The 21,572-nt window shown below is 42.5% G+C and overlaps 2 protein-coding genes across 3 annotated transcripts; one reads left to right on the forward strand and one right to left on the reverse strand.

The window, feature by feature from the left end:
• Window positions 1-68: 68 nt before the first annotated feature.
• Window positions 69-8,970, forward strand: vps35l (VPS35 endosomal protein sorting factor like). 2 transcript variants are annotated; one of them, XM_068304852.1, is made up of 30 exons: window positions 69-209; window positions 781-880; window positions 1,043-1,225; window positions 1,306-1,425; window positions 1,527-1,551; window positions 2,224-2,300; window positions 2,524-2,652; window positions 2,735-2,819; window positions 2,889-2,945; window positions 3,039-3,135; window positions 3,578-3,625; window positions 3,767-3,860; window positions 4,013-4,213; window positions 4,351-4,397; window positions 4,684-4,795; window positions 4,876-4,992; window positions 5,082-5,135; window positions 5,226-5,306; window positions 5,408-5,470; window positions 5,544-5,629; window positions 5,743-5,823; window positions 6,036-6,099; window positions 6,547-6,645; window positions 6,732-6,809; window positions 6,887-7,001; window positions 7,121-7,260; window positions 7,393-7,558; window positions 7,732-7,850; window positions 7,940-8,089; window positions 8,362-8,970. In XM_068304852.1, exons 1-30 carry the CDS (start codon window positions 193-195, stop codon window positions 8,458-8,460), a joined length of 2,904 nt encoding a protein of 967 aa, XP_068160953.1. In that variant the 5' UTR covers window positions 69-192; the 3' UTR covers window positions 8,461-8,970. The 2 variants fall into 2 exon arrangements, with proteins under 2 accessions (XP_068160953.1, XP_068160954.1); XM_068304853.1 differs by having other exon boundaries at window positions 7,943-8,089.
• A 1,533-nt stretch (window positions 8,971-10,503) lies between these two features.
• On the reverse strand, window positions 10,504-17,089 carry get4 (guided entry of tail-anchored proteins factor 4). Its single transcript, XM_068305267.1, has 9 exons — window positions 16,894-17,089; window positions 13,933-14,011; window positions 13,529-13,610; window positions 13,243-13,392; window positions 12,899-13,037; window positions 12,392-12,532; window positions 12,101-12,176; window positions 11,753-11,825; window positions 10,504-11,496 (listed from the first exon to the last, which is right to left on the reverse strand). Exons 1-9 carry the CDS (start codon window positions 17,031-17,033, stop codon window positions 11,405-11,407), a joined length of 972 nt encoding a protein of 323 aa, XP_068161368.1. The 5' UTR covers window positions 17,034-17,089; the 3' UTR covers window positions 10,504-11,404.
• Window positions 17,090-21,572: the final 4,483 nt, after the last annotated feature.

Here is a 21,572-nt window from a genome sequence, read left to right on the forward strand (position 1 = left end):
ATTTTAGCGTTTAAAATATTCTTAAATTCTGCTTTTATTGCTACAGAATTCTAAAATTACGTCTGACTTTAAAGTATCTACTGAGGTGACGGTAAAGACATTTTCCGGACCCCCAAGCTAAAACCAAAATTAATACTTCCTCAAACTTGACATGACCAGGAAGTGGCGAAATGTCATGTGACCCGTAGAAAAATGGCTGCAGTGCAGTGGTAAGATGCATTTTCTCTTTTAAAAGCAACCCATATTAAGAACACAAATTAGTTAACGCGTATACATTCATAATGTGTGCATTTTTTACGCATTTTAAACATAGGTGTCGCTAGCGTAAATTACAATTTGCTAAGGAATGAAAGGAATGTCAGTTTATCTGCAGATTTTCTTGTTTTGTTAATAAGACATTAAAGCAAAGGTTCATTGGCTACAGGGTAGTTGTAATCTAGTAACGCTTATAGCTATTGGTCAGTGTGTGGGCTTCTTTTATCATTCTATTCTCATAAATATACCAAACATAAACAGTGTCAGTGGATACCAGTATAGGCTGATGAGGTGGTAGAAGACACAGGTGAACCTAACCAGCCTGTGTGTGTGTGTGTGTGTGTGTGTGTGTGTGTGTGTGTGTGTGTGTGTGTGTGTGTGTGTGGGTGTGGGTGTGGGTGTGGGTGTCTGTGTCTGTGTCTGTGTCTGTGTCTGTCTGTCTCTGTGTGTGTGTGTGTGTGTGTGTGTGTGTGTGTGTGTGTGTGTGTGTGTGTGTGTGTGTGTGTATGTGTGTTGTGTGCCTAGGCATTCCCGTGTACGCAACTATGAGGCTGAGCTGCAGCGATGTCGTCCAGAAGCTGCTCCGCTGGAGTTTGGAGACTACCATCCCCTCAAACCCATCATGGTACATAAGCAGCTCTCACACATTAAACACACGTCAAGATTTCTTTACGCAATTTGATCAAATTAAAAAAGTTTCTGTTTTGGAAGTCATGTTTGTTTTTCTTTAAAGTGCGCTTCGATGACCCTCCAACAGCTCTGACCTCCCTCGTTCTTTAATGTCTAGGTGACCGATACAAAGACCCGCCGCGGGGCTCGTAAAGGCAGCACCTCTTCCTCCTCTTCTTCCTCCTCGTCTGTTCAAGCCGACCCCCTCAGCTCCATGCTGGATGGGACCGACCCCCTCTCCATGTTTGCTGCAGCTTCGTTCAGCGAGGCTCCAGCCATGTCTCACAGCGCCTCCACAGGGGTGAGCTGGACAAGTTTACAACCCACACATGAAGATGAATCAGGAATCGTGTTGTTAAGTTCAGGATGTTGTGCTTCCAGGATTTGGGGAGGAAGAAAAAGGAGAAGGACGAAGAGGTGATGGGAGCAGACTTCGAGCCCTGGTCATTGAAACGAGGAGAGATCCTGGCCAGATTTACCACCACAGAGAAACTCTCCATTGTGGGTTTTCAACCATCCTAAATTATTTACTATTATTTTTATTTGTTTTGTCATAGTTTATTTATTGCAAAAAAATAATCAAAATTTATTTCTCCACATAGAATCTTTTCATGGGCTCTGATAAAGGTAAGAACTGTATTTTTCATCATAATACTTTACTTAAATTACATAAACATGTACACAAACACGTTGTGTGAATCTATATCTCAACCACTGAACAATGACTCAATCTATTGTTGCTGCTGTTGTGTTGCTATGGTGACTTTATAAGGGCCACCAGCATGGTGGGTGATGTTGTAGAATAGATTGTAGTTAGTGGTATTTATTTTATGTTCTGACTGGCTAGCAGTCCTGTCATATTCAGCTGTTTGGAACATGTGAGATTTGCACATCAGAGTATTTATGAAACATGGCTGGATTATGAGCTTTTTCAGGAGCTCTTGTTTAATTTTGTTTTTGCTTCATTGCTTTTCTTTACAGCCTGCATCTTTGTGTTGGTTCACTTAGAGAGAAAACTTTCAGATAAACCGAAAGTACAAATCCACTAAACACCAGACAAAGCTCTTCTGATCAACAAAGTGGAGGCAAATATTTTTCACAGTAGTCACTGTTTTCAAAGTCAAACTTAAACCAAACGTAGACAGTGTTGGGTACATCCATATTATAAGGCAGTAATACGTTAATTATGTGTTTTGTAACCTTTTACTTCTCAGTCAAACAAAAAAGTAATGAACCAATACTCCATAATATAATCTTGTCAGATGAAAAACAACCAAATTTCTTCTGTTGTCACTGTAGGAAAAGCTCAAAGTCCTGGATCAGGTGTTTCAGAGAAGGTTCGAACCCGCCTGGAGGAGCTGGATGATTTGGAGGAGGTAAGTTTTCTGAGAAAAAGTTTCTATATTAAGTACATTAGATGGGTGAATTACTGGTAAATATATAATATAAAATATCTTCTCACTTTACTGATCGGTGCTTAAAGGAGCTTCAAAATTCAAATCAACAGTTGATTTTTATTCAGATAAACATTACTATTGCTAAGCACAGTGACTGTGCATATAATGCTTTCTCTTTGTATTTGTGTGTGTTTGTGTGCAGGGGTCCCAGAGGGAGCTGCTGAACCTCTCCCAGCAGGACTACGCCAACCGCATCGAGGAGCTGAACCAGTCCCTGAAGGAGGCCTGGGCCTCGGATCAGAAGGTCAAAGCCCTGAAGATTGTCATCCAGGTAATCCAGTGGTTGAAACCCTAAATTATGAGGTAGAGTCTCATGTGAAATCCTCAGCCATGATTTGTGATCTGCATTCCAGTGCTCTAAGCTGCTGTCTGACACTTCAGTGATCCAGTTCTACCCCAGCAAGTTTGTCCTCATCACTGACATCCTGGACACCTTTGGTGCGTAGAGAAGAGTTGTTTCCCTCAGTCAGAATAAGACAGGTCATCTGACTGTTGTCTTGTTTGTAGGAGGGCTGGTCTACGACAGAATCTGGACCATGTGTTCCGACCCAAGACCCCTACCAGGTGCCGATGTCATTTTGTCAGTATTTAGAGTTTTTCCACTGAGGGAACATAATTGCAGAATCGATTCATCCTCACTGTTTCCTCTCCACTCAGACTCCTTCACACTGGAAGATGTGAATGATACGGCCAAGGAGACGTGTCTCAACTGGTTTTACAAGATTGCCTCCATCAGAGAGCTTCTGCCCAGACTGTATCCTTTACCACCATCACAACACGGTCAACGACTGTTCTCGGATAACCAAACCTTTAGTCTGTGGAGACTCTCAGTCATCCAGGTCATGGTAGTTCTTTGTGTTCAACACAGGAGAAAGTTTGAAGACCTTTCACCTCTCATTCAAGAGGCTCCTTCAGTTCTGACTCCTCTTGGATGAGAGGCGTCTCACACATCAGTGGAAGCATCTTCAATCCTTTCCTATAAATCCAGTTGACTTTATTCAACACAGAAATGTGATGTCTTTTAGTTTCTCTTTTGACTGACCCTCTCTTTTCTTTCATTTTTTTACATATTGTTTTTACATTTTTACACATTTTTCTCCCAGCTTAGAAAACCTTGCATATGTTTATTTGAATTTAAATTGCTATCAAAAAACACCATTCCCCTTGTATAATTTTGACCCTTAACCTCTGAGCAGATACGTTGAGGCTGCCATTCTCAAGTGCAACCGCTTCCTGAACAAAACGTATGAGCTTAATTATCATCATCACTTTAAAATATTACAGTAAACTTAACAACAAAAATTTCAAAAATATTTAAATTTGTTCCAGAGTTAAAACATTTGTTTAAAATAATTAATTATTCTCTTTGCTTTGACCCACCGCAGCGGAATTCAAGTGACGCTCCCTCGACTAACTGCCATGATCAGAGGGATCGGAGACCCTCTGGTGGCAGCGTACACCAGAGCCTACCTCTGCAGGGTAGAGCTTTCTTTCACATTTACAATTTTATTTCTCTTACTCTTGCATTTTGAAGAGCAAGACAGTAACCTTTCCAGTGTATTCAGTGCAAGGATCCCTTTGCTTTTACATCATATTTGTATTTTTGAATAGATAGCGTTCTCTCCTTCCAGATTGGCATGGAAGTCGCCCCCCACCTGAAAGACAGCCTGAACCACAACTTCTTCGACCTGCTGGACACCTTCCGGCAGATCAGCGATGAGAGCATCCAGAGCCAGCTGGCCCTGCAGAGGGTGGAGATGCCCGAGTATTTGACCCTTTATTCCCCCGCCATCAACTGGATCCTGCAGTGCATCGCTTACAAAGCTCCAGAGGTGTGCAGGCAAACGCATTTTAGTCAGATCTCTATTAGCCGAGACTCCATGATTGTTACTGTACTAAATGTGGACCAGAATTTTTTGTGGTTTCAATGCAGAGTTTGTAAAAATTACTGTTTGTGATTCCATTTTAGCCACTGCTAACAGAGATGATGGAAAGATGCAAGAAGCTCGGAAACAAGTGAGTTTTTTCCAAAAGTAACAATAGTGTGAATCTTACAGGAAAGCTGTTTCTATGGAGAAATAAAAATACGTAACACTTATGTACCAAGAATTGCATAATAATATCAGCAATCAAAAGATGATGTTGGGAAAGAACGGTTTTACTTTTCATTTGTCACGAATCAAAAAGGCAGAGAAACACTGAAAATTTCAACAAAACTTGGGCTCATAAATGCACCAATAGCTTTTACAGCAGAGAGTTCAGTTTTGATGATAAAGATCCGATGTCTTTCTCTCTCCCATAGTGCTTTGCTGCTGAATTCAGTCATGCGTGCCTTCAGGGCCGAGTTTGTTGCGGCCAGAGCCACTGACTTCATCGGCATGATCAAAGACTGCGACGAAGCGGGCTTCCCAAAGGTCAGAGGACATGTGATCTGGTGATCCAGTAACTGTAAATGTATAAATAAATGAGAAGCTCAACTCCGTCTCCTCTTTAGCATCTTCTGTTCGGGTCCCTGGGTCGCAGTCTGGCTTGTGCCGACCCTCCAGAGTCTGAGAGACTGATGATCCTCAATGAAGCCTGGAAGGTGGTCACTAAAGTCCGTAATCCTCAGGTACTGTGAGAGCGATGCGACCAAAGCAGATCCTTATTATTGATGAAAATATTCAGGGCATGACTGCATGCGGGATTTTTGGTTTTTAGGATTACATCAACTGTGCTGAGATCTGGGTGGAGTTCACCTGCCGACACTTCACAGTGAGTAAAGCACAGAATACAGGAGGAGCTGTGCAAGTTTCTGCTATGTGGAATTTAACATTTCTCACCCCTTTATTTTGTCCCTCTCAGAAACGTGAGGTCAACACTGTTCTGGCTGACATCATCAAACACATGACTCCTGACAGGGCGTTTGAAGAGGCTTATCCTCAGGTTAGAGCCCGAGTAGTAACAACTCGCTCCTAGAACCTTAAGCCACCTTCATCTTCATGTCATCTGCTCTGTGGTGACTTTTTTTTTTTGTTGTTGTCCAGCTGCAGTCAGTCATCAGGAAGATCCTCACCTACTTCCACAACTTCTCCGTACTTTTCTCCATGGTGAGCAGCTCAAAACACACAGTGAGGCTTGAAATAATCAGGGATGAGAGACCTGTATGTTTGTCTTCCCCAGGAGCGTTTCCTGCCATTCTTAGACATGTTCCAGAAAGACAGCGTGAGGGTGGAGGTCTGCAGGTCCATCATGGAGGTCTTCATCAAGTAAGAGATTGATGGAATAATGACATTTATATATATTATTTGGATTCCTGATGAAAAAGTTGATGCCGTCTGGGAGATTTTTTTTAGAAAAAAATTGTACAAATCTCCCACAGACACCAGGTGGAGCCTACTAGAGACCCCGTCATCCTCAACGCCATGCTGCACATCTGCAAAGCAATGCACGACTCTGTCAAGTAGGGCAGTCGAGTCTGTGTGTGTTTGTGTAACGTACTTACAATTACTTTTCTACTTGTTGTCATTATGGAACTTTACTACCTTTTATAACGAATCATTACTTTTTTTAAAATTACATTTCAGGTTCATTTTGAGCATCCAGTGTTGTTCAAAGTTTTACTTCTGTGAATGTTTCATCTGACCTCTGCCTCCTGATGTCTCTGCATTGCAGCGCTCTCACTCTTGACGATGAGAAACGATCTTTGGCTCATCTGATCATTGGCTTCATTCGCATGGTGAGACTCCTCAGGCGTGTCTTTATGGTTTTGGCGCAAACATACATGGTGTTTAGGAAACATTAGCTTGACATTAATCTGAACATAAATATAAAATAGAGGCCGAAGTGGAAACATCTTTATCTTTAACATCTTTATCTTTTATGGAACAACAGCAGACAGAGCTGTTTAAAGATGATGTGCAGAATTTTTTGTGAAGACGAGCAGAAATTTTATGACGGAGAGTAAATCTCCTGCTCCTTCAGCACTTCATTTAAATGAAGTTAACATGTTGCAGTCAGGTCAGTATAGCATCTCTGATGAGTTTGGCTCATCTTTGATAGAGAAAACTGACTCAGGTGTTCCAGATGTTTGTTTAAATCCTGTGATGTTTGACCAGTGCAGCAGTGACCTTATCATTTCCTTGTTTCCTGTCTCTCTACTCTTTCTCTCTCCGTTTGCCGTTAGGTTTCCTTTGGTCGTGACTTTGAGCAGCAGCTGAGTTTCTGTGTGGAGGCCAGAGCCACCTTCTGTAACCTGGAGCCGGTGCTGATGCAGCTCATTCAAGTCAGTATTCATTATTTCCGTTTGGCTTGTGCGTCACATCCACGCTCACACGTCAGCACTATTCTCTGTGTTGATGGTGTTTACAGACGGTGAACCAGCTTGCGATGGAAACCAACAGGGTGATGAGGGGGAGTCATTCCAGAAAAACAGCAGCTTTCGTGAGGGTGAGTGAATCAGGCACCGTTTCTGATCACCCTGCATTGGCTCCTGATGTCTGATGCTGTGCTTTCCTCTCCTCCAGGCCTGCGCTGCTTACAGCTTCATCACCATCCCGTCTCTCAGCAGCATCTTCAGCCGCCTCAGCCTCTATCTGCTGTCGGGCCAGGTGGCGTTGGCCAACCAGTGTCTCTCTCAGGGTGAGCTGCTGCTTCCTTACTTGTTTTGAACTCATCACAGACAAACATCTGAAATTCTGCGTTTAAAACCATCTGTCTTTTTCATGTCCTTCTTTCCATCAATCTTTCCACACCTCCAGCGGACGCTTTCCTGAAGGCAGCGGTCAGTATTCTTCCAGAGGTTCCTCGCTCCATCAGCGTGGAGGGGAAACTTCGCTCTTCGGAGAGCTTCCTGCTGGACTTCATCAATAATTTCCTGTCCACACTGCTGGTTGTCCCGGTAACATATTCCAGAAACATAATCATAATGAAAATTAACAGGAGCACCACTTTGAGCTTGTCTTAAAATTGAGGATTTGCTACAGAATCAAACTCGCAACTCCCTTTAGTAACACAACGTACGTGTTTCCAGGACCACCCGGAGCATGGTGTGCTCTACTTGGTCCGTGGACTGCTCAACATGGTCCAGGATTACACCTGGGAGGAAAACAGCGACGCTAAAGTGCGAGTCTACATCAGTGCTCTGCCCCTGCTGGCCGCCATGAGCCAGGAAACCTACCTCTACTCCATCCCTAAAGGTGCAGCACCATGAAATCATCTGACACGCATTCAACACAAGTCAAGATCTAAGAGTGTCTTCTATTGTCTTCTGTAATGTCGTCTAACGTCTGTCTGCAGCGTAAAGTGTAGCTTGACTACGAATACCTTATATAGACCTCTCTCTAACTGATTTTGTGTTTCCTGCTGTCAGTGGACTCCAATGAGACGCTTTATGGAGGAGATCCCAAGTTTCTTTCAGAGATTAACAAGCTGTGCGAGACGTTGATTGGTCAGATCCTGGACCACCTGAAGGTGCTCGGTCGGGATGAGGTGAGGCAAAATGATATCACTGCAAGACAGCTGTGTTCTCCTCCCCCTGAACTTTGTCATGTAAACATTCATCACTTCCTTCTTTGCAGCAGAACACACGCCGTCAGGGCGCTCTGGCCTTCTCCTTGTTTGGAATCCTGTTGGCTCATGGAGACCTGAGGAACAACAAGCTGAGCCAGCTGGCCGTCAACCTATGGAACCTCAGCCACAAACATGGATATTGTGATACACGGGTCTCAGTGAGTTCACACACACCTTGGGTTTTGAGTACAGTATTTTTCCGCACTATAAGGCGCACCTAAAAGCCTTTAATTTTCTCAAAATCCTACAGTGCGCCTTATAATCCAGTGCACCTTATATATGAAAATGGGTTTTTGAATGGATCGTTCATTGAAGGCGCCTTATAGTCCAGTGCGCCTTAAAGTGCGGAAAATACTGTATTTCTGTAGCAGCAGCAAACACGTGGATTCATAGGAACTCCTCCGTACTGACTCTGTCTCGTCTCCTCCAGGTTCGGACTCTGGAGTACATCAAACACCAGGCTCAGCAGCCCGATACGTCTCACTTCACGGATGTGGTCCACAGACTTGCGCTGCAGTCCCGCACCTGAGCGTCAGTCTCAGAGACCTTCAAGATGTCAAATTTCACACACTAAAGTTGTGTAAATAAACTACGAAGAAGACCGAAGAAGAGGAAACCGCCTTAATGTTTGAGTGGAAATTCAGTGTGAACATTTGAAGGGGTATGAGCGAATAAAAAGCACTTTGAATACTTAGTTTTAAACCGTAATAAACTCTCATAGTTCACTAAAAAGTTCAAGATTTTGGGGGGTTTTATGAGATAAGCTACTGAAATCTCAGATATCAAATCATTCAACATGTGCAAATTAAGATAACATTTATTGCTCTGAATGTGTTATGCTATTTTTTTCTATTCAGTCCACTTTAAAGCAAAAATAAGTGACCGTGAGTTTTTTAGTGTTACGCCTGAAAAGGACTGAATTTTCATCCACATCAGTTTCTGTGCTGCGCCATGAACCAGCATCGTGCATACAAATTTAAGATTGTTTTAAAATGTTGTTCTTTTCATGCATTTGAAGAAATAAACATTCCTATATGTGTCAACATTCAGTGTTTTCATTTTTTTTATCCTAAAATTTCACTTTTCCCTGTATTTTCATGGAATAAAAAGACAGGAAAATGTTTAACATTCTCAAACTTTTCTTTTTGTACTTTATTTACTCAATTAATGAATCATCAAAAAGGCAAACACTCCCCTTTAAATCTGACAAGGAAAATAGATATTAAACAGCTGCAACAGGAGGGCATTTGGTCACACCTTTTTTTGTTTCACTGCCAGAGAATTTTACCAAAACTGAATTCCAGGTGAGCAAAAAGCGATTAGACCTTTTTTCCTTATTACACTGGTTTCCAGTGAATAATAAAACCTGTGTAATTAGGAGTGGAGCTTATACTGTTTATCTCAATGTGTGCAGTTGAGGAACCTTAAAAGCCAATTTTTCTGGATTTATCTAAACTGGGAGGTCTGCAGGGTGAAATGGTCACATGGAACAAGATCTTCCTCCACAAACGAGACATTCGAGCACAATTACACATTATACTGTTAATGCTGAGTCACTTAAAGATATCTGTAGTTTTCTGTTCATTTCTTTGTCGCTGCAAGTCTAACACCACCATAAAACATAAGCACTATTTTATCTGTAGTTCTGCAACACTAAAGTCAGCTGGTCTGGAACTAAACAAAAAGCAAATAAATTAGTAAACTGATTTAATCAATTAATTTTCATTGATATTACAATCTCAACATACTATTTAATAGGTTGTTTTTCCAAGCCATTTTTTTTCTTTTTGAATCTCATTCATTTTCCTGAAGGCAAGACGATCAATTATCGTCTCGTCGTCACGCGTTTATCCAAACCTGGGTTGAGGGTTTAAACTGGAGTTAATACCAGCTGACTGTGAGCGGAGGCTGGCTACACCGTAGACAAGTCCCCAGTTTATAGCAGGGACACGTAGAGAGACAGACACCCGTTCACACTCACATTCATACCTATGGTAAATTTAGAGTGATCGATTCATCTAAGCTGCATGTTTTTAGAGGTGGGACGAGGCCAGAGAACCCGCAGAGAACCCACGCAGATAAATAAAGACACATTACAGCGGAAGACCTTGGGACACTGGTTTATGAGTGTCGAATTCTGACTTCATGGGGAATCAGGAGTCATTTTAGCACAACCTGGAACACAAGTTACATTTTCAAATCTAAATACTTGACGAACTCTGGACTGAATGTCACAAAGAGGCCTAAAAGAAACAGGAGACAGATTGATGTGGAAAAATAAAGACGATCATCGCCACAGAGAGGGCGCAACCTCTAAGGGCCGATGAAGTTAACACTGATTTAACATGCCTGATTGTGCACTGGCTGAACTGGTGTTGGAAAACCGATCCACCTACAAGAGGAACTGCTCAACTGGGAAATGTTCAGAAGAGTAAATGTGAGACACTTCTGCCCCACTGGAGGTTACTGGAGTTCCACAGCAGCTTTTGGAATATTTAAAGAAAGCTTCACTGACACACTGGTTTTCAGTCTCGTTTTCTTTTCTCTAATAAAGATCACTTTACACTTAAAGTCGACTGCAGCTTTGACTTTTTATTTTACACAGTGACATGTAGACAGCCAGAAACAAGCATCAAACAAGTGCTTTGAATGCCTCCTCACCAGACATTTTTTTATAACTTGGCAATTTTGAGAGGAAAAAAAAACTTGATCGCTCCACAAATTCCTCTTGGAGATGCATCATCGAATAGCAGCAGTAATGCAAGTGCACAATCAAAAGAGAGGCTTCTGCAGTGGAGTGATCTGTGCACAAACAACTGGATGCTTAAACTGAAACGGTCGAGTCAGCTCGGACCTGCGGCGAGACTGGCAGGAGGGTTGGTTTGGTTGATATTTAACGTGTAAGATGACCGCTGACAACTTCCTCTGCTGTAACAAACAGTGTGAGAAAATGAAACGGTGGCACTAACCACTAGTAGAGTTGAACTTACTGAAAGAATAAACTATAAGAGAATCTCAATGAAAAGAGCAAACAACAACAACACCTCTGTAGTACAGACTGACTAAAACCTCCTCTAATGATGCCATCAGTAACACGAAGTGTGGATTTCATGTGTGGCGTTATCCTCTCCCACTGGAGAAGGCAGTGGGTTAAGTTTTAAAAGTGATACACCCTAAACGGAGAGCAAGTCCCAAATCAATAAAAATAATAATAGTAATCAATCATGGAAACAATAAAATAATGTCTGAGAATTTTGCAGTTTGGCGGCGTCAGTCCTGACAGTGCTGAGAGAATATTTTCACAGCCTGATACTTGCACTTATTATAAACTTTAAGTGTTGGGGTTTCTTTTTTTTGGGGGGGGGGGGCACACGCCTCTGACAATGCAGCACCTCGGCCCACCCTCGTTGTGGAGGTGGAGTCGTCGTCCTCTTTTTTTGTGTTCATTTGTTCTCTTTGTCCTGGAAACGGGCTCAGTCAAGCTCTATGGGGCTGCTGTCGTCATGGGCTTCATCAGCTACATCATCATCCTCACCTGAACCCATCAAGCTGTTCAACAGGTTTCCTGCAGGATCAACAAAGCGACTCTTATTCTACTCATAAGATGCACATAAATACAGACGTGAATGGTTTGAATGAATAAAACAAAACCAAACAGTATAATCAAGAATTAAATGAGACAACTCTGCAAAATCTAAACCTACAAGTTTTGAAAAAAAGCATAATTTGTGGTGTAATGTTTATTTATGTCATACAGGGATAGGGCTTAAACGTGGAAATAATATTTAATACCTGCATGACCAAATTCTTGCCCCACTCACCTAGCAGTCCCCCATATGATGGAGACTGTTTGGGTGGAACTCCAAAGAAAAGTTGTCCTATTCTGTCGAGATACTGAGGAGCCAGGAAACAACCAAAGGGGGAAGGAAGAGGACAACAAGTGGGGAGGTGGTTACAGAGAGGAAGGCAGTGATTGTGTTTACATGCACTCAAATACAAGACAACTTTTAATTTTTAAAAATAAAATAAATTGCTGACCTCCAGCTCTTACTGGGGGACGCGGAGGCGTTCCCAAGCCAGCACAGCTATATAACCACATGATTTTAAGCATCCATTGACACAGATTTTAAAATCAGATTACAGTCATCAAACAGTGTTCCAACTCTTACCTCATTATACATGGGGTCCCTCTTCAGGGAAGGTTGATATTGCTCACATAACACTGTGAAAACTGTTAATTTACCCCTGAAGAATTAAACACAAAAACATATAAGTGAATTTAATATCACTATGTTCAGAACATATCAGTAAGAAGACATGGGAACATGCAAATTCCGCACAAAACGGGACGCAAACCCGGAACCGCCTTGCTGTGTGGCGACATCTCTACCCACTGCACCACCATGCAATGAATCAATAAATCAGTAGATCGACAGTTTTGAGTGACAGGTTTTGCTCACCCATCCACTGCCAGCAGCAGAAACCAAATAAAGTTTAGTAGAGGCTGGACAAAGGGAGGGCCTTTCTCTATGGACGGGTGTTTCTCTGTGTATGTGCTGAACACCACGGAAGCACTGTTTTTGTTCTTTAAGCAGAGGAACCTGGAGGAGGGAAACGGAAGGAAAGGGGAAAGAAGATGGCAGAAAAGAGTGGCACATTTTTAAAAAAACAGACAGAAAGAGAGAAAAGTTAAAGGCTTTTTTTTTACAGGCACTGCTGACAGAAATAGACTTGACTGCAGGCAAAGGAGGCATCGCACCAGTTTCTCTGCTGCATTGAAACTGTAACATCTTAAATACAACCTTCCAAATACATTCAGTGAATGCTGAACATTACAAATAAATCCATTTAGACGACAGACATTCCCTGTCAAATATTCAGTCTATCTTTTTATTTTTATACTGACCAAGGAAGGTGGTTGAATGACAAAAGATCATTTGAATGCCTTGGTGTAACACTTTACTCACTGTAGGACAGCCTGCACCACGAACAAGTCGACCTCACTGCGGAAGCCGCGTGACGCTGAGTATTCCACAAGCATCTCTGCACAGCCCTGCCCATCAGATGAGTGCAGGAAGTGGTAACGAGACTCACTGTAGTTTTGCTCTGGTCACACAAAAATGTATGTTTTAATTGATATAAATTAAACTTTCAAGAAAAGACACAATATTTAGGACAACTGTATCAAAAACCGTGTTTTTCTGGACCCCTGAGATCTGTTCTGTGCACATCAATCTGACATGTATTGTGGCTTGTGACAAGAATTTATTTCATCATCTACACTTGAGAAAATACATGATTTGGTGATGACCTTTCCACAGGGTGACAGCCAGCAGTTGGTGTAGTTTTGGGTGACCCAACTTGCCGGATCCTCCTGTTGACCATTTTAAAGCTCTGGAGACAAACGCTACTCTCTCTGGGGAGTTCTGGTCCATCAGGCTGAACAGCTTCGCCAGGCTTTCTATAAAAAACACAAAGAAGGTTTCAATTTTAATGTTATTATTAATATTGTGTATTTGTATAACTCCTGTTGTGAAAGGCAGATGTTTGGCACAGTCTCATAAATAAACTGGTGAAGGCCGATGCCTTCAACTTACCTAATATTTCATCTTCAACTTTTGTATCAGACTTCTCCAACACCTCCAGTACCAGCATGGAAAGGTCTGCTGCACTGTTTTGCTGAAGATGGAAAGAATTTTTACACAAGTGTCTTAAAAGAATTTATCACCCAGCTAGAAAACTGTCATCTAACAAAATTGTTTATGCAGACTGAAAAACTGGCTGTTTTTGTATTTGCAACATTTGTGGAGCTAAACTTAAAGTTGATATGAGGGTTTTACTAGTAAGAATGTAGTTTCTGTGCATTATTGCTTTGTAACAATACACACACACAAACAGACACAAGGCAAATAAAATAGCACAAGAAATTTATTTGGAAATTTTACTAATTCAGAGTGTTTCCAACACAAGAACAACAAAGGTAGAAACCTCTTGTTTGTACCTGGTTATAGCTGAAAAAGAGCAGAGCACCATTGTACATCAGCTCTCTTGCCTCTGCATGTTTAGCCTGTGACATGTACCTGATGAAGACAAGAGGGCAATACACATGAGATGACACATTATGCTTATCTGGACAAACACAAGCCCACTCAAGAACAGTTCAGCATGGGGCTGCAAGATAAGATGGCTTTGGAAGCAAAACTATTCAACCCCATTCTATGTTATGTTTATTATTAGAATACATACACTATTTATCAGACGCTTGCAAAGACCCAATCAATTAATAATGCCTCAAATAACTGTTTCATATATACCAATATATAGCACAAATATGGTTTATTCTGAATACTTTAGTCTCAAACTTATTCAACCCCTTCACGATTAGTCAAATGGTGTCTACAAAGTCTCTTATACTTTGTAGACACCCTTTGACTGATGATAGAGAGCTTGACACCAGCTTCTGGCAGCATTCTTTGGGAATCTTCCTCACAGGAAACTGACTTCAGCACTTCAAACACCTTCTCCAAATTCAATCAATGACTTTGAATGGATTGAAGACAAAGTAACTGTGATGACCACTCTAGCAAAATCCAGAACTTCTTATGAAATAAAGATTTGGTTCATGAGAGTTAGCAAACATTATCCCTCCGGAGTTTTCAATCACACCAAGGCTCTCAATTACAATTACGTATCCATGTTAAACATATTACAAAGACAAGAAATAACAGAAGAGAATATGGTAACAGTATGGAAGTGTCTAGGAGAGGTGGCAGTAGAGTTTCTGACTGGGTTGTTCAACAGGATCTTAGATAGTGAGAAGATGCCTGAGGAATGGAGGAGAAGTGTGCTGGTGCCCATTTTTAAGAACAAGGGAGATGTGCAGAGTTGTGGCAACTACAGAGGAATAAAGCTGATGAGCCATACAATTAAGTTATGGGAGAGAGTAGTGGAAGCTAGACTAAGGGCAGAAGTGAGCATTTGTGAGCAGCAGTATGGTTTCATGCCAAAAAAGAGTACCACAGATGCAGTATTTGCTCTGAGGATGTTGATAAAGAAGTACAGAGAAGGCCAGAGGGAGCTGCATTGTGTTTTTGTAGATCTAGAGAAAGCTTATGACAGGGTGCCCAGAGAGGAACTGTGGTATTGTATGAGGAAGTCTGGAGTGGCAGAGAAGTATGTTAGAGCAGTGCAGGACATGTATGAGGACTGTAAGACAGTGGTGAGGTGTGCTGTAGGTGTGACAGAGGAGTTCAAGGTGGAGGTGGGACTACATCAGGGATCAGCTCTGAGCCCCTTCTTGTTCGCTATGGTGATGGACAGGCTGACAGACGAGGTTAGACAGGAATCACCATGGACTATGATGTTTGCAGATGACATTGTGATCTGCAGTGAGAGCAGGGAACAGGTGGAGGAGAAGCTAGAGAGGTGGAGGTTTGTCCTGGAAAGGAGAGGAATGAAGGTTAGCCGCAGTAAGACAGAGTACATGTGTGTGAATGAGAGGGACCCAAGTGGAATAGTTAGGTTACAGGGAGAAGAGATCAAGAAGGTGGAGGATTTTAAGTACTTAGGGTCAACAGTCCAGAGCAATGGAGAGTGTGGAAAAGAGGTGAAGAAGCGTGTACAGGCAGGATGGAACGGGTGGAGGAAAGTGTCAGGTGTGATGTGTGATAGAAGAGTTTCAGCTAAAATGAAAGGAAAGGTGTACAAAACTGTGGTGAGACCAGCGATGTTGTTTGGTCTAGAGACAGTGTCACTGAAGAAAAGACAGGAGACAGAGCTGGAGGTAGCAGAGATGAAGATGCTGAGGTTCTCTCTGGGAGTGACCAGGAAGGATAGGATCAGGAATGAGTACATCAGAGGGACAGCACATGTTAGAGGTTTTGGAGATAAAGTCAGAGAGGCCAGACTGAGATGGTTTGGACATGTCCAGAGGAGAGATAGTGGATATATTGGTAGAGGGATACTGAGTTTTGAACTGCCAGGCAGGAGGCCTAGAGGAAGACCAAAGAGGAGGTTTATGGATGTAGTGAGAAAGAGGACATGAAGGTAGTTGGTGTGAGAGGAGAGGATGCAGGAGACAGGGTTAGATGGAGGAAACTGATCCGCTGTGGCGACCCCTGAAGGGAAAAACCACGAGGAAAAGAAGAAGATGGTAATAATGATGAACGTGAGTAATGACGAGGACGACTACAAAGGTATTAAACTCAATCAGAAACAATAACTTTTATTATATCTGAGACTGATAGTGAACAAGTTAATTATATCTAAAACATTCCGGGTTTCAATTTTGTAATGTCAATGTAATGTAAAATGTGGCTGGTTGTTCCCAAATAAAATAATTTTTACATTAGAAACCAGACTATAGCTTAACAAAAATCCCACGGCATGAAAAACTGGCTAATGATCATGCAAGCATAACCACCGGTTAATCAATAATCAATAAATACAGGAACCAACTGGCAGCAACTCGTCTAGTCGTTATTGTGACCACACGGTGCGGTACAGTGAGCGGTCATATCGCTAAATGCTAACACTGCTGGACAGTTCCAGCTCACGTTTGGGAAATGACAGCGAGGGACAAAGCAGGTTTCCACTCAAATATTGTGTGAATTTACACTTGAGGTGTGTTTTATAATGAATAGCGAACACGGACTGTCAAACTGTCAAACATTAGCAGTAAAGTAGCTCCGCATCGTTTCTGACTTGTGATGCTACACATGTAGCTTTGCTAGCTAGCTAGCCATAGTAAGCGATCCGATTTTGTGACTTCCGAAGATTGACACCACAGCTGTCCACACAAACAGAGAGAAAGACATGAATGGGCAGGTCTGTGATGAGATTCAACCAATCATAAACAGCCAAGGACATTAGCAAGGTTGACAGTCGAACTATCTGGAATAGACAGGCCGCAAAGCCAAATGACAATTACAATTGTACCTATGAAAATAAAACGAAATCTCACCTAAAAAATAAAGTCCTGTACATCTGGTGTGCTTCATAGTAATCCCCTTTTTCTACACTAGCTCGTAGTTTTCCCTCGACCCTCTGCACGCCACCACGGTTTCTGGCACTGGAGCACCTGAGAGACTCCTGTTCCGACATCGTCGTGGCTCAGCAGCAGCGCTCAAGCCATTGACAGTGGGGAAACCGGAAGGCATAAAAAACAGACCCACGTCGCTTGCCGTAGCCGGCCTGTTGTGACTGTTGAGGGGCAAAGTTCATGAAACCTCTGTGCTGTATTTCGTTGATCAACATTGTGGAAAACATTTTACGACAAAATGTTAAGCATTATATTTTCTTTGAAAAGGCTAATTTCGATGATGTGGTCGTTTTTCAGCATTCATATCGTTTTGATGACACCACAATCTGTCCAGGTTTCACAAAATGCAAATTAAATTACAGCATTTCAATTACCCTTGACCTTATTTACCCTCTAATGTTTTGAATATATTAAAGTTAAAGTTCATTTCAAATGTATTTGGTTTACTGAAATAAGAACAGGTGTAAGCCACTGCCTGCAAGAAAATTTGAAAAAGAAAAATTACAATTTTTCAAGCAATTCTGATGAATAGACCCAAATCAAAAATGCTTTAGTCCATCTCTCTGTGTTTTCGGACCTGTCTTTAGTTTTTGACAAATGGCACAGACAAATACATATTTAAAAAATAGGCCATGGACCAGAATGCCTGGCCTACCTTAATTTTGGTGTTATTCTTTGATGGTATTACTAAAACAATTACACTACTGCATACTAACAGTACACTGGAAACACAAATTGTAGAATTTAAAATATCTAAAAATTTCCTAATCTTAAATCACTAAAGTAAAAGAAGAAAACCCTCACAATCCCTCACCCTTCTCTGATGATCATTCTAAACATAACAAACAATGAACTACTAAAAGAACTGACATTTATCAGAGTTTCGACTACAGAGCACTGACGTTGAAACTAGCTGGAAAAAAGAGGCCGGTGTTATGGAAACACTAGTGTTTCTATTACCATTTATGTGTTGTAATAACTTGAGCACCTTAAATACTTTAATATCTTAAACAATTTTTTAAATACGCATATATTTTATTTAACTTTTAGATAGATAGATAGATAGATAGATAGATAGATAGATAGATAGATAGATAGATAGATAGATAGATAGATAGATAGATAGATAGATAGATAGATAGATAGATAGATAGATAGATAGATAGATAGATAGATAGATAGATAGATAAACAGTTATTTTTATTGCATTTATGTTAAAACCTTTTTCAAAATGCTTCACAATTGGGTCTCAGAAACAAGCTCTCAAGCATCCATCTTAGAGCATAACTTACTCTTAATATACACACTCTCAGAGAATACCGTTAAGATTGGGATTTTACTACAAGACAGAAGAAAGGAAAGGTCATGAGCAATATTTGAAAACTGCTAAATATTACAGTATGTACAGAGATGCATATTTTCAAATGTCACAGCAATGATTCTAACCTTCATTAATTATCTGGTTAATTTTTAAAGCGCATTGACATTTACATAAAGCTGGATAAGCTTTTTTTTATGTATACAACTGCCAACATAATTTGATCCATTTTTGACCTGTATTTGGAGCGGCAGTGGCTCTGTGGTAAAGCGGATCGGCGGTTCGATTCTCGCTCCCACCCAAAAAAACACCCAGAGGTGAGCTAACAGTGGGAGGTGTCAGCTCACCTCCGGAGCACTGCTGAGGCGCCCTTGAGCAAGGCGCGGTCCCCCTTACAAGTTGCTCATTTGGTGTGCACCACAAAGGAGCTCCTGCCACTCTACTTCCTCTGCATGCGTACAGGCCCTCTGTGTGTGTTTGTGTGTTCAGTGCGTGTACACACATATATATGCATGATTTAAAAACTAACTAGTGTGCCACTAATTTCCCGGTGGGGATCATAATCAGTATATATAATATATAATAATATATTTATTTCGTTATCTTTCCTCTTCATTTAACTTATTTTATTTAATGTAATCTACATAATAGGCTGTCAGAGGGAAAACTCTGACTGTTATTTGTGTGTATGCACCAAATAGCAGCTCAGAGTGTTTCGGCCTTCCTGGAGTCCCTATATGGGGTTCTTCACAGGATTGCTGTAGGGGACGCTATTGTTCTCCTGATGGACTTCAATGCACACGTCGGCAATGATGGTGACACCTGGGAGGGCGTGATTGGGAGGAATGCCTCCCTGAATTCAACACGAGCGGTGTTATGTTGTTGGACCTCTTTGCTAGTCATGGATTGTCCATAAATAACACCTTGTTCAAACACAAGGATGCTCATTAGTGTACCTGGTACCAGAGCACCGTGGGTTGATCGATCTTGTGATCGTATCATCTGACCTTCATTCATGTGCTTTGGACACTCGGGTGAAGAGAGGAGCAGAGCTGTCAACTGATCACCACCTGGTGGTGAGTTGGGTCCATTGGCGAGGGAAACCTTTGGATAGACCCGGTAAGCCCAAATGAGTAGTGCGGGTGAACTAAGAATGCCTGGAGAAGGACTCTGTCCATGAGGCCTTCAATTCAGACCTCCGAAGGAGCTTCTTGTGTATCCCTGTGGAGGCTGGGGACATCAAACCTGAATGGTCGATGATCAAAGCTTCAATTGCTGAATCTGCAGCGGACAGCTGTGGTCTCAAGGTCTTGGGTGCCTCAAGGGGCAGTAACCCTCAAACACATTGGTGGATCCCGGTGGTCAGAGAAGCTGTCTGACTCAAGAACGAGGCCTTCAGGGGCATGTTGTCCCTGGGGACTCCTGAAGCAGTTGCAGGGTACCAACAAGCCAAAAGGACTGCAGTCTCGGCTGTGATGGAGGCAAAACAGAGGGTGTGGGAGGAGTTCAGAGAGGCCATGGAGAAGGACTTTCAGATGGCACCTAAGTTGTTCTGGAGGCCTGTCTGACACCTCAGAAGGGGGAAAGGGAGGACCATCCAAGCTGTATATGACAAGGATGGGACACTGTTGACCTCGACTGAGAAGTTTGTTGGTCAGTGGAAGGAACACTTTGAGGAACTCCTGAATCTAGCTACCCTAACTGACCAGTCCTCTGTTGCAGAGACAGAGCTGGAGGATGATGGGGGAATCGAGTCAGTCTCTCGGGGCGAAGTCACCGAGGTAGTTAAACAACTTCACGGTGGCAAAACCCCAGGTGTTGATGAGATTCGCTTTGAAATGCTGAAGGCTTTGGGTGTTGAGGGGCTGTCATGGCTGACACGCCTCTTTAACATTGCGTGGAAGTATGGGACAGTGCCGAAAGAGTGGCAGACTGGGGTGTTGGTTTCTCTTTTTAAAAAGGGGGACCAGAGGGTGTGTGCCAACTACAGGGGCATCACACTCCTCAGCCTCCCAGGGAAAGTTTACTCCAAGGTGCTGGAAAGGAGGGTCCGGCCGATTGTCGAACCTCAGATTGAGGAGGAACAATGTGGGTTCCATCCTGGTCATGGAACCACAGACCAGCTTTTTACTCTCGCAGGGATCCCAGAGGGGGCTTGGGAGTATGCCCATCCAGTCTACATGTGTTTTGTAGACTTGGAGAAGGCATACGATTGTGTCCCCAGGGACTTACTGTGGGAGGTACTGCGGGAGTATGGAGTGAGGGGGCCTCTCCTCAGGGCCGTCCTCCTCAGGGCAGTAAGTTGGACTTGTTCCGAGTGGCTGTTGGCCTTTGCCAGAGCTGTTTGTGATTTTCATGGACAGGATATTGAGGTGTAGTCGTGGTGAAGAGTGTTTACAGTTTTGTGGGCTGAGGATTGCATCGCCACAAAGAAGGAGCTAAGCTGAGAGACAAAGCTCTCCATCTACTGTTCAATCTTCATTCCCACCCTCATCTATGGTCATGAGCGATGGGTCATGACCGAAAGAACAAGGTCGGCGGAAGGTCGGATACAAGTGGCGGAAATGGGCTTTCTCAGACGGATAGCTGGTGTCTTCCCTAGAGATAGGGTGAGAAACACTGCTATTCGCAAGGGGCTCAGAGTAGAGTCGCTGCTCCTTCATGTCGAAAGGAGTCAGCTGGGGTGGTTTGGGCATCTGGTGCAGATGCCTCCTGTGCACCTCCCTAGGGAGGTGTTTCTGGCACGTCCAGCTGGGAGGAGACCTCGGGGCAGACCGAGGACCAGGTCGAGGGATTGTACCTCAACACTGGCCTGGGTAGCCCTGGGATCCTCCAGTCAGAGTTGGTGGTTGTGGCTGGTGAAAAGGAAGTTTGGGGCTCCCTGTTGATGCTGCTACCCCTGCGAACCGACTACGGATAAGTGGTGGAAGATGGATGGATGGACATAATATGCATTTGCTGATCGTTTTGTTCAGCATTCCCATGTTGCCATTTGCTTCTGTGCATTTTTGCCATGCGTTTTTTAGAGACAGATTATATAAATATTTTTATTACTGTAAAATGTTTGGGCACGTAGTATGTAGGTTTTGACACTAGATGGAGACTGTGACTATAAACAAGGATTACGGTATATCGTTTTCGTGCATATGCGCTATGTTTCTACCCCCATTTTGCTTGGTTAGTTTTTTCGTATTCATTTTTAAACAATGTACACTTAACAAGTGAAATCAGCGCCTTCCTCAAATACGGACATTCAATTACACGTATGTGGCACTACTATGGC

The sequence above is a fragment of the Antennarius striatus genome, chromosome 21 (assembly GCF_040054535.1).
Source record: "Antennarius striatus isolate MH-2024 chromosome 21, ASM4005453v1, whole genome shotgun sequence".
Lineage (NCBI taxonomy): Eukaryota > Metazoa > Chordata > Actinopteri > Lophiiformes > Antennariidae > Antennarius > Antennarius striatus.

Bases quoted from the DNA above. Each gene is read 5' to 3' on its own strand.
- get4 (XM_068305267.1), bottom strand. From the start codon at position 17,033: ATGTCGGAACAGGAGTCTCTCAGGTGCTCCAGTGCCAGAAACCGTGGT. The intron at 13,611-13,932 runs GTACAAACAAGA...TTCCATCTTCAG, and splicing joins TCTTTTTCAGCTATAACCAG to CAAAACAGTGCAGCAGACCT. The intron at 11,826-12,100 runs GTAAGAGTTGGA...CTGGCTCCTCAG, and splicing joins GGGACCCCATGTATAATGAG to TATCTCGACAGAATAGGACA.
- vps35l (XM_068304852.1), top strand. The intron at 3,861-4,012 runs GTAGAGCTTTCT...CTCTCCTTCCAG, and splicing joins CCAGAGCCTACCTCTGCAGG to ATTGGCATGGAAGTCGCCCC. The intron at 5,136-5,225 runs GTGAGTAAAGCA...TGTCCCTCTCAG, and splicing joins TCACCTGCCGACACTTCACA to AAACGTGAGGTCAACACTGT.